At 38.6% G+C, this 12,187-nt stretch overlaps 1 protein-coding gene across 1 annotated transcript in view; it reads left to right on the top strand.

Annotated features, from left to right (window-relative positions):
- Positions 1 to 12,187, top strand: part of PTEN (phosphatase and tensin homolog) — a 49,476-nt gene that overhangs the window by 18,098 nt on the left and 19,191 nt on the right. The window contains exons 3-5 of the mRNA XM_035330761.1: positions 905 to 949; positions 6,156 to 6,199; positions 9,337 to 9,575. Coding sequence (XP_035186652.1) covers positions 905 to 949; positions 6,156 to 6,199; positions 9,337 to 9,575 — 328 coding nt within the window. The remainder of the gene's footprint in view (positions 1 to 904; positions 950 to 6,155; positions 6,200 to 9,336; positions 9,576 to 12,187) is intronic.

Raw genomic sequence — 12,187 nt, 5'->3', positions numbered from 1 at the left:
CTGGAATATTATGACTGATAACCAGAGCTTATTTTTGCTTGAGCTTTCCAGGATTTTAGCAGCTAGTGTTGCTTTCAATTTGAACAGCATGTTCTGTCATGGCTAATTAAATTCCTTCTGGCTGATGTGCAGATACACACTGTTGATGATGTTAAGTGTAAACATTTGTATGTTGTTTCTTCTTGAACATTGCCAGGTGACACATCATATATAATCATGGCAATTTTGATGAATCACGTTTGCAGTTTAGTTTTCTGAGGCTTGGAGGGGAAGTTTTCATTACAAAGTTAGTGTGAAAATGAAATGAGCGCAAGTGTGGAAAAAAATCTTGAATGGGCTTTCTCCTTTCTGAACCCAGACTGTCACTGGGCACGTTCTTCAGATTTCAGTGGCGAATTATGGCCATCTTAAAAAACAGGTTTTAAAAATAAATTATTCTGGCTGTTTGAATGGGATTACAGAAGTTGCTTTGCTTTTTTTTTTTTTTCGTTGGAAACACCATTGTAGCAAAATATTTTGCATAGATGATCATACTGGAAGTAACTGTGTACAGATTGTTCACGTAGTCAGTACTTTCTGTTTTAAAAATGAACGACACTTCCCCAGTTTAATATATTGATGTGTGAATATCTTCTAAGTCAGCGCAAATTGGTGCATACAATAAATGTTTCAGTTGCATGTCAGCTCTTGGTCTCTCAGTTGCACAAGTAGCCTCACTCATACTGATAGATTATTTATATAAGGGAGGTTTGCAACATGCTGCCTGCCCTGCTTGGAGGTACCACAGGGCCAGCTGCAATGTGGAGTTGCACGTGATGGATGTTGTTTTAATGATGATGTAAATTAAGACCATCATTATTGAAATGTATATTAATACATGACTTTTTTTTCCCCCCTATTTAAGGTTTTTGGATTCAAAGCATAAAAACCATTACAAGATATACAATCTGTAAGTATGCTCATATAGATACATTTTCTGAAATAATGGGTTCTAAAAATAGCTTATGAGTGAAAGTGGCTTGCTGCTGTATTGAAGCAGAATTAGAGATGTTTTGCACATTTCTTAAAACAATTAAGCTTGATTGAGAGCACTGTTACTTCATTTAGCGAAGCTGAGTGAGGTTAAATGAAATGCTGGTGTGTATTCGTATTACTTGAACGCTTTTAAATGACTTGGCATCCAGCCCGTCTAGAGCTTGTACCGTGTGATTAAAAAGTGAAAAGTTATTCATAGCAGGCTTTCTGTTAATATATTAATGTCTGCAGTGAAGAAATTGCCAAATGATTACTTTCCTGTATAGTTTGTATTTTTTGGAGGTATTGAACTGTATTGGTACCCAGGTTCTGGATGTACTCTTCACTGTCCCTGTTTATTATTTTGACTAAACTACCACAGCAATCAGTAGCATGATGGTTTCTCAGCTTTAGAAGTGTAACGTTTTCATCAGAAAAGTCAGTTATGCTAAAAGCTGTTCTTGTTACAAAACAAATGCTTTCTTTCTTGTCCCTTGATAATCTTTCTATGCTAATCTAGCCTAATTTCATTTGTATGAATGATTTTGTCATGTCAGTAGGTGTTGAAGGACAGGTCCTGGTTTTCCTGCTCCCCCCATTTTTTCCCAGAAATCTGAGTTGAGGAATTATTAGTGGAAAAATTACAGATACTTAGAAGCATATTTATTTAAAATAAAATAAACACAAAGTCCTAACAGCTTAGAATAGTAGTATCCAGGTAATGCATTACACTAGAATCTGAAAATCATTAAAATTAGGTATTTAAATATGCCTCTAAAGTAGTTGAAGGATTATGCATCAAGCAACTCTGTCTTCTGGTCTTGGAGTGAAGTGATACTGGAAGCAGAGAAAATACTGTCTTTTAAGTTCTCTGTAACATCTTGGGTAGGATGGGACAGATAAAGATTTTTAAGTAAAATGCATCAAACTCATTGGCCACCATTCAGACAGTTCAGTAACCAGATTATTTTCTCCATTTTAGAAGCTATCCCGAAAGCTTTTATGGTAGCCTTTTAATAAATGCTGCCTAGGTGGCATTCATGGGCAGAAAGGGTCATGCTTCCCCGGATAGCTGATGGTTCCTGCTGCATGTGGGTGCAGCTCTCTAGGGAGGCAACTTTCTGGATATCTTTATTTGCTAAAGTCTTTACAGCTCAGTGTCGGACATCTATATTGAGTAAGATTTAACCATGGTGGTTTTTCTACAACCTCCCAACTCCTCCTGGTAGGTTCTGCTTGGTTTGGGAAGCAGAGCAGAGCAAGAAAGGTACAGAATCATGGAATTATTAAGGTTGAAAAAGACCTTCAAGATCATCTGGTCCAACCATCACCCTACTACTACTATCACCCGCTTAATTTCCTCTGGCTTCCCAGGGCAGACTTTCTGTGAAGTGTAGCTCCAGTATCGTTTCCAGGATCAGGGTTTGCTGAGCTACTTGATACCAAGGTTGCTGCTTAAAATTGCTTGAGAGGTCACTGGTTAAGACAATAGGTAGCCATGTGTTGACTGCTAGGCTTGGTCAGAAAGTAGTTCAGTGAAATTTCTTGACTTTCTAGCAACTACTTCCTGACAAGGTGGTGGTGCTTGAAAAGTTTCTGCTTAGCTGTATGCTAGCAACCTCTTTTTACTTCAAATAAACAAAAAAGGGGGTGGGGGGTAAAGACTCTCTCCCCAGTCCTGCACAGAAACAACTTTGGAATTGAGTGAGAGCTGTGATGAGACAAATGCTTTTGATGTTTATGTTGCTGGTATTTTCAGCTGTGCAAATTACTTGTCCAGGTGGGTCAAAGGGTTGTGTCTTCAAGTTCTTTGTATAAAACTTTTCTGACTCTTTTCAGTGCAAGAATTCACCCAACTATCATCAATTTTCCTTGTTGCTAACTTGAAAACAATCTCCAGTGAAACATCCTAAAATTGGAATATTCACCCTCAGATCAAAACTTTTGCAGAAGAAAACCCACACACTTTAAAAGGATGTTTTCTTTATCCTGAAAAAAAAATGGATCACTTGGAAGTGGAGACTCAAGTTACTGCTGCATAGCTTTTAAGCTTTGTCTCTGGCTAGAGAGGCCAGGTTATCTGTGTCTTTATGGGTGCAAAATTTGTACACGTATTGAGTAAATAAATGCCATTGGGTGAATTGCTGGAGTGTTTGGTCATGCAAAAATTACAGCCTTTGGGTATTTCAGAGAACAGCATCTCCTTGGATTAATCTGATCCTTTGTAAATAATTGGCCTGTTGTATCCCGTTAAAAGAAGGAAGTAGGAGTTCAGGGGAGCTATATGACTATATCCAGAAGGATTTCAAGCACTGGCACAGGATTTGAGTTCCCTTAAGGTAGCAGTTACGTGAAATTGATAGTGATGTGTATATTGAGCAGTTTTCTTTAAAAGGATTTAGAAAGATTTTTCTGAACTGATGCTTAAATGATGTGAGTTGTGCCTTATGCTCACATCTTGGCTTTCAGCTTCCCAGTGAATGTTTGAGCAGTAGATTTCATTTTGTTTCTTGTTTGTTTTTGCTTGATTGTGCCTTTAACCCTTTGCTATTTATTCTGTGTTCTTCCTTGTTTTAACATGTTCATTCACTTTCATCTTCAATCTTCACATGCCACCAAATTATTCTTTCCCCTATTGTCATCTCCACTTCTCCACCTTCTTAAGTATCTTTAATAAAGGTAGATATTTGAAAGCACTGAAATGAGCAATGAGGTTTTTCTCTGCTTACTTTGTATGTCTCTGCATGTGTGGGGTTGGCCATTGACATGTCTCTTCTGTAGCCTGTGGTCCTGTCAGCAACAGGATCGTGGCTGTGACCAGGAAGGTGCCCATCTGGCAGTACTTTGCATTGCAGTTGCTCAGAGTTCTGCTCATAGGATTACAAAACCCTGATGATTGACTCCTTCCAACATCCCCCCAGAATCTTCAGGTTTCATCTGGAGATCTGACTGCATTACAGGTCCAACTGTGTGTAAAAACCAAACGCTCTTAAAATGCTAAGGAATGGAAACATCCCCAGAGTGTATGCCAGTGGGATCTCTAATGCCAATATGCACGTGTTCCATGCAAGGGAGTGGGAGTATGTTTTGTACAGCCGTGTCTGGAGTTCAGCATCTGCCCTGTGTTGTGTATAGCTCCCGTATGAGGGCATAGAGAGTGACATGGCTATGTTCTGTGCTCAGTTTCTATCCTTGGTATCAACAAAACTATTTTCTATCCCTTATGGTATTCTACTTGCTACTCTCTCAAACTTAACAATTTGAAAGCTTTTTTTGCCCATGTGTGGATTTTTTTGTTTTGTTTTGAAGAGTTTTGTCTCATCGTACCACTTTCAACTGGGTGTTTCTTTAGAAGGAAGAAGGAAACTTTCTTGAAGAGTGCAGTTGGATAAGATGCTTTGTGTTAACTACTTTGCTTCCTAGCAGGCTCAACTTCCAAAGTTCAGATGCTGACTAACTTGCAACAGTCCTTTGCCCAGCATGGCTGATGACTGCTCCAGGTGTGGTGACTACATCTTGGGCATACTTCCAGCATCTAACCTTTCTTCTTGAAGGCTCAAGTGCAGATAATGTTCTTTTGAGACCCACCTGGTAGCTCAACCTGCTCCATGACGCTTGGCCCAGAGAAGGTGTCAGCAATGTGTTCAGAGCTATGAAAACTGCCAGACTTTTCCCTAGCAAAGGCTAGAGCCAGGAAAGTTCTAGAATTCAGAAAAAAATGAAAGTGTTCAGTTCACTAGCAACCCCAGCAGATACGGTTCTTTCCCTGGTGTATGAGTCTCATGGACAAAACTCAATGCAGGGTCTGCGAGGCTTTGGTTAGGCGGAACAGTCATAACGGTCAGAGCCTAAAAGTCTGTGTGTCTGAAGGTGTCAAGTAAGCTCTATACAGCACCAAAGGTGGCAGTCATAGCATACCGGTGAAAGAAAGATAAGTTCATACCCATTCTGAAACTGCTGGGGTTATTTGAACACTATGAAGAGTCCAGGTTTTAACCAAAACAGAAGACTTAGATGTGTTTTGTCTACTGAAATGATCCCCAGCATCATGTTTAACCTAGAGTCCTGTTGTTTTGAGGAAGAGTTGTTCTCATTTTCCTTTCTGAACTGTATTTTTACTTGTGTAACATAGGAGCACAGCACTTTTCCTACAGAGAGCAACTCCAAGGAAGAATACAGAAGGGCATCCTATTCTTATCTTCTTTCTCCTTAGCCCCAATGCCTGATAAAGCTTGTTTCCTTATGGCATGCCATTTTGGCTGGATTCCGTGTATCTGATCAGTTCTGCTTATCCCTAGGCAAGTCATTCTGCATGACTAACATTGTGTGGTTTGCTTTGCTCATAGCTAGCTAGAGTGGATCTTCTGTGGAGTAGTAAAACAGACTTTGGTGCAACTCCAGAGTCTTCAACAAATGTGTTTGTTTCCAAGGTCTGTGAGGGGGAAACTGCCTTACTGGCCTTTTTATCAGTTGACCTAATTTCAAGAACAAATGCCAAGTTGGAGAGCAGTGTCACCATCTGTTTGATAAAAGTGATCTGTATTGTAATATTCAGTGGTACTTTCAGTTACCTTTGGTGCTTCTGTCACAGTTCTGCAACTGAAAGAAGAGTGCATGGCTTGGGTTGCACTAGCTAAGGGTCTTAAAAATGTCCTTGTGACTCCCATGACCCCTGGCATCTGTGTTGTTGCAGATGTGTCTTGACACATAGTTTGAGAGCAGTCAATTGGTTCATGAAGGTCACAACCATCTTGTCCATATGTGCTTATGTGGGAGCAATAAAGCTGCTCGAGTGGCTGGAATAGTTAATGCTACGTTGTTAAAAATAACAGCGTTTTGCATTACTTGTGTGAGTGTCTCCACTGAGAGTCACACTGACTAAAACACACTGATGGACCACAATTACCATAGGGTAAGTAATTGCATTTCAGTAAAATAACTGATATTTTATTGAGCAACTTAATAAATCTGCAATAAAATATTTTTTTTTTCTGTATGTAATTTCTAGCTGTAGTTTTAGATCTTAATGATGATGTGTATATGTAATTTTCCATTATGTTGATCTGTATGTTCCAAGGTGTGACGTGTTTAGGATTGCTTCAGAAACTTGTCTCGAACTCCTGTCTTATTTTTCTTTTTAGATGTGCTGAAAGACATTATGACACCGCCAAATTTAACTGTAGAGGTATGTTTTCACTGTCTAATATGTGCATTCTCTTTAAATTTCACAGTTTATGGATGAAGATAGAATGATGAATAATCATTTAGGAGAGTTGGGAGTGAGGAATTATATCAAATAGCATTTGAATTATTGAAGAAACTTAGTATATTCCTTATGCTTTCAAAAAAAAATAGTGTTCCTGACAATTAACTAGACTGAGAGCTAATACAGCAATCAGAAGTCTACTGTTTCAAAAATTGTTGTGGAATGGCTTGTATAGAGATATCTGTTAAATTGGCAAACTTACTGTAAAATAGAACTGTGAAGGTTATGGAAGCCTATTTTTCTATGCAAAAACAGCACTGAGAATAAATGGAGAACAGTGACATTAGCTTAACAGTGTACATATACAGCTCTTTGCAGTTCTGGACCATACCTTCGATTCCTCAAAATAAAATAAATCCAATTTGATGATTCTTTGAGATGATTTGGTTCATAGATACCTTGCAGAACTACCAGAACCTGTGGGTAAACTTTTAGGGGCTCCTTTTGATGAGGCTCTTGGGGAGTGGCAACTGATGTTCCAGTTCTGTCAGTATGAATGCCCCAGGTAATAAATACTAGATCCTTAGCAAGGACTTGACTTTTTTATTATTTATTTTATAACATTCTTCTAGTTTTAAAGAGGGTGTTTAGAATGTGATCAAAATGCAATTGGCTGCTTTAATGTCTGAATATAGAGGAACTGAGGTTTTCATTTTTAAGTCATCTTTTCTCCTCATTACATTGAATGGCAGTGTTCTCAAACCTTACTAAGCATGTACAAGCCAGAAAAAAAAGTATCTTAAGATCTGCTTGGGCTATTTTTTGGGTAAGAGAAAAGGCATAAATGAAAAGCGCATACTTCTAATATAATGTCCAGAACATGTGCTTTTGCATTAATTTATGCTTTCTGTTATGGAGGTGCTTGGATCCCTTCACTGTGAATCCCATCCAAAAATGTTGTTTGTGACGACACCATTTACAGCTCTTCTGCATAAGCTCTTCTAGGGAGCTACATATTTTATTTTATTTTTTGTTACCAAATTAGTTACCTTAGATGACCACATTGGTGACTGGGGACTAAGTTTTATTAGTAGCAGCAGAACGGTTGTCCTTTAAAATCTTTGGAAGTGAATTAATTCCAAAGGGAAGTTCTCCTTTCTATGCTGAAAATGTGAAACACTATAGTAATTCAATTTTCAGCTTGAATGTTCTAGCATCAAATGCAAAACCAGACATTGAAAGCTTTTCAATGCCAGATGCTGGCTTTCTGTCCAGGGCTTATGTAGTTTCTGAAGTACTTCCACGCTGGAAATTGTCTTCTACTTTGCCATATTTTTTTGTTTTTGTTTTTCTCCTTATGTGCTATGGAGTTTTTCTTGAAATGTCTGGGAGCTTGGAGAAAGGAGTCAGAGCTGTTCTCCATGTGGAGTACCTGCATTCTCCTCAAAAAAGCTCGAGACTCTACAGCTTAATATTTCCTAAGGTTGCTTTCTGACTTTTCATCTGAACCATCGCAGTGCACCCATTTCACCAGTTCCTCATTCAGTCTTTGCAGAAAATCCTGCAGGGTTTGCCTGTGATCCCAAATCTTGGAGAGCATCTTCAACAAGCTGTTACTACTTGGGATTTTTCAGGCAGTTCTTTTGGGACTCCTTTGTCTCTCCTCTTCAAAGGAGCCTTACTGGATATGGTTTAACATAGGAGATGCTGCAAGTCATTGATTCTGAGTAGTTTCCTATTTTAGGGGCTTCTAAATAATTTATTCTTTTCACTTATATCTGCTGCAAAAAGTAACATCTGCGTAACTTTGCATGCAGTGGTCGCTTTGGGTGTCTTTGCATCTTCAAAGTGCAATAACTTATTTGTTGTACATTCGTGTTCATTAAGCTTTGCTGCTTCTTTAACAGAGATTATTCACTTTATCAGGCTTCCCTTTTTGGTCTCCTAGGAGATTAAGAGGACAGTCTGTACTGCAAGAGAATAAACTGTCCTTGCAGATCTCTCTGAAAGGCTTCAGACTTGTGCTACAGTGATTTAGCAGTTGCATAACTTCATAACTCACTTCTGCTCTTTAAGTCCTTGGGGATTCATCAAAAGGAGCCTTGTGTGTATGACAAGAGAGTAGTACTTCTGAAACAAATACAAACATATGCCAAAAATGAAATGTATTCATTTTTAGACCAGAAAAGGAAATGGTGTTTCTAGCTAAGAAATTTTTAAATGAACCAGACTTGTAAGGTCCCAAGTCTGTTGATCAAGAATCGGAGTGTACTTTGAGAAGTGCAGTTCTGACCAAACTAGTACATCTAGTACATCTCTATGTAATTCTGCCAACCAGTGTGGCATTATCTGTTGTTTGATTTGATGAGTCAGGAATAGGTTTGTTTTTGGGTGCTACTATCTGCCTGTTGCTTATTTATTGCTCAGAATGTTTTTTTTTTATTTCCTACATGCTTGCTTGAAATTATTTCCATCTCTAAATGGAAAATGTGTGTGTGTGTATATACATATAAACACATCCAAATAAAAAAGGACAACTACGTTTGATGGTTTCCATCTTAAAACCCATTGGTATTACAGGTGCCTTGCATGAGATTTCTTTTTTGATTGCAATTATTTAATATAGAAATTAGTTTTGTTTCTAAACCACTTTGAGCAAATTCTGAGTGTTTGTTTCCAATGTAGAACCAGCCACACTCAGAATTCTTGCTGCAAAATTCCTGTCTCTGATCAGTGAGTGAGGTTTGGCCCTGCTTTCTCTCAGCAGGTAGTCTAATGGATTTTCACAAGGTTGTTCTTTGTGCCAGTGCACTCTTACATTCCAGAAAAATCGTGTAAAATACAGAGTCTGTGCAACTTGTTTCAGAAGCACTGTGAAATGTGTCTGAAAGATACATGCTTATGTATCAATAGAGAAATGTCTGTGATGTGTTTAGTGTATAGTATGCTGCTGAAAAACAGTAAAAACAAAGCTATACGTATATACATATTATATATAAGACAGTTTGTTTTTAGAATGTTAATTTTTTTGTGTGCATGTCCAAAGGTGACATGTCTAGTTGAGCTTGCTGTAGTTTCCTTTTGAGATTTTGGTAAGTTTTTCTTTCTTGTTACAGTTGCACAGTACCCTTTTGAAGACCATAACCCACCACAACTTGAGCTCATTAAACCTTTTTGTGAAGATCTTGACCAATGGCTAAGTGAAGATGACAATCATGTTGCAGCAATCCACTGTAAAGCTGGAAAGGGACGAACTGGTGTAATGATATGCGCATATTTGTTGCATCGAGGCAAGTTTTTAAAGGCTCAAGAAGCTCTAGATTTCTATGGGGAAGTAAGGACCAGAGATAAGAAGGTGAGTTACTTTATACTTTTCCTGGTTGGGGCAATTTGAATAGTCAAACCCTTTAAGAAATGCTTTGTATTACCTGATTTGATGCTTAATGCTTTAACGTGATTGGATCAGTATAGTTATTCCCAATACAAAAGCTTTCTTAAGCAGCAGAAACAATTAACCACAACACTGAAAGTCTGTTTTTTCCATCTCCTGTTCATGATGATCTGGACAGTTTATTTTAAATAGCCTTTTAAATAGTGTTCTGCTGTGTGTTGCATCAAATAGGTGGTTGATGAGTGAACCTTCTCGTTCAGCATTTTCAGCTGAAATAAGAGGATTATTCTAGGTTGTTTTGCCTGAATGGATGAGCCGTTCAGTTCCTCAGGTTCTCCTAACTTCTGTGGTGTTGTTCTGAGATGCATAATCATTAAAGTGCTTTTCACAGATGAATTATACCTACTGGAAGAGTATATCCAGTCTGCTGATGGATGCTCCCTTTTAATTAAAAAGCATTGTTAAGGATAGATATTGTCTGCCTCAGAGCCTGCTTTGTCAGGGGCAGCCATTTAATTTCTTGTACTTCTGAGGAGTGGGTAGTTGTCATTTCAGAGATATTATTTTTGTGGCTACAAGAACTTTCTGTTAAGACCTTGTCAGTGGTGCAGACTGACTTACCAGTAACAGTATGTTGGACCTTTTTGGCTTGGTTATGCCTCATTAATGGGAATCAAGGTTTTTTTTTTTTTTTCTGAAACCTTCTACAAATATAATGAAGTGTATGATGCAAGGTCATTTCAACAAGCTTCCCTGCTTATCTTCCATCATTTCCTTGTACATGTTGGTAGAGTGGCCCTGGAGAATCATCTCAGCAGGCCAATTTCAGCCTATTGAAGTACCGAGCTCTCTGTGTTCCTGTAATATTTGCATAAAGTATTAATTCTACAGTGTGTAGACCTCTAATAAGTGGAGTTTTGTGCTTGAAGGCTCTTGAGAGCTGAAGTACCGTATAAGGAATTTTAGGATTTGGCTGTTGATTCATTAGAAGGAGCAAATGAATTCCTAGTTTGCTGTTTTTACGAGATGGAACTGTTATTCCATGTTCTGCTTTAGAAGATAGTTGTGGTATGATACTAGAAAGGAGACAGCGTAACCGTTTCCCATCACTGCTCCATGGATTTTGGTAAGAGGGCATGAAAGTGAATAGGAACAAGCTGTGTGATGAATAAACAATGTAGATTGCTCTTACTGATCAGGATTATCTGAAGAGCTGGATAAAATGACATGAAAATCGCAAATCTCAACAAATACATGGTGAAGTATGCTGTACCTCAGTTTCCTTTTTGTATGAGGAGGGTAGTATTTCTCTGTGTTACTGTTTGGAGGAGAAGGTCACTTAAGTGTTCATTAGTACCTCAGTGGTCCCTCTGGCATGTTTGAGGTAGCAGAGGGCTTAGTAAACAGGAATAGTGAGAGCCTTGTTTAGCTTCACTGTAAATACTGTGTATAACCGGCAACTTTGTTTTGGTTTCGATGTCTCTTCTGGAAGAGTTGATTTTTCCCAGCTCCACTTGAGCCTGGTTATCTTTATTTGGACAGTGGGCAGTATGTGATTCACATGATTGTAACAGTAGCATGTATAAATAGGTATTCTAGTGGAGGTTCTGGGAGCTTTGTCTTCCCTTTCGGCTAGTGTTTCAGTATCACGTGCCAAGTGCTGCTCTACGATTTGACACTTCCCCACACCTTTATATAATTGACTTCCGGAACTTAAAGTAATTGAGACATCAAAGGAGCTGCTTGCACCCAGGGACAAGAAACTTTGTTGTTGTTGCTGGGCCAAGACATGCATGATAAAGGAAAACTGTCTTGAATTAGGTACCATATTTTCTTTAAAGCAAGCACAAGGTGTGCACCTTTTGTATAGCTACTCAGAATAGTACAGCTAAAATCACTGTAGCCATTAATGTGCATGGCAAAGTGAGTCTCGAGAGGGTTTAGTCCATGCTGGCAGGAAGTGTTAGTCTAATTGCAAGAGGAAGTATGACTAATTGGTCAAGAGAACAACCTCTGAGTACTTTTGTAGCAAGCATTTCCCAAGTGCCTGATGGGACAAGCAGCTTTGCGGAAGCGTTTGCAACATCCAGCAAGAGTTGTAGATTAAGCCGACAATTCCTAGAGAGTCTGCTGATGCACTGTTTGTCCTGGGTAAGGTAGTGGGGAATAAGACATTGCAGAGCTTGAGTCTAAAAGGTTCTCTCTCAACTAAAAGTGATTTTTTTAATATAAGCTGCCTCATTCAACTTCCGTAATTCATCGTGGGAGGGATCCTTTTTTAGAAGGAGAGAATGGGAAAGATTACAAGGCACTGGATAAAAAAGTGTCTATTGGTCACCACCGCTGTAGTAGAACAGCACTGTTTTCTTTCTCTTTAAGCCAAGGGAGATGCTGTTCTCTGAAATTTGGTAAATAATTGTGGTTGTCCAGCCTGTTTTCGGAACTGAGGAAGAAGTCAGTCCCAAAATAAGTCTTGTAAAAAAAAAAAATGCTGCTGCTTTCCACAGTTTGAAATGGTTAGCTTATCACCTCTTTTTTCCTTAAGATGAATACTGAAATACTACTGTGATGATGAA

Source organism: Oxyura jamaicensis, chromosome 6 (assembly GCF_011077185.1).
Source record: "Oxyura jamaicensis isolate SHBP4307 breed ruddy duck chromosome 6, BPBGC_Ojam_1.0, whole genome shotgun sequence".
Lineage (NCBI taxonomy): Eukaryota > Metazoa > Chordata > Aves > Anseriformes > Anatidae > Oxyura > Oxyura jamaicensis.
Note: the sequence above shows the minus strand (reverse complement) of the source record. Positions and strands in the feature narration are given on the sequence as shown.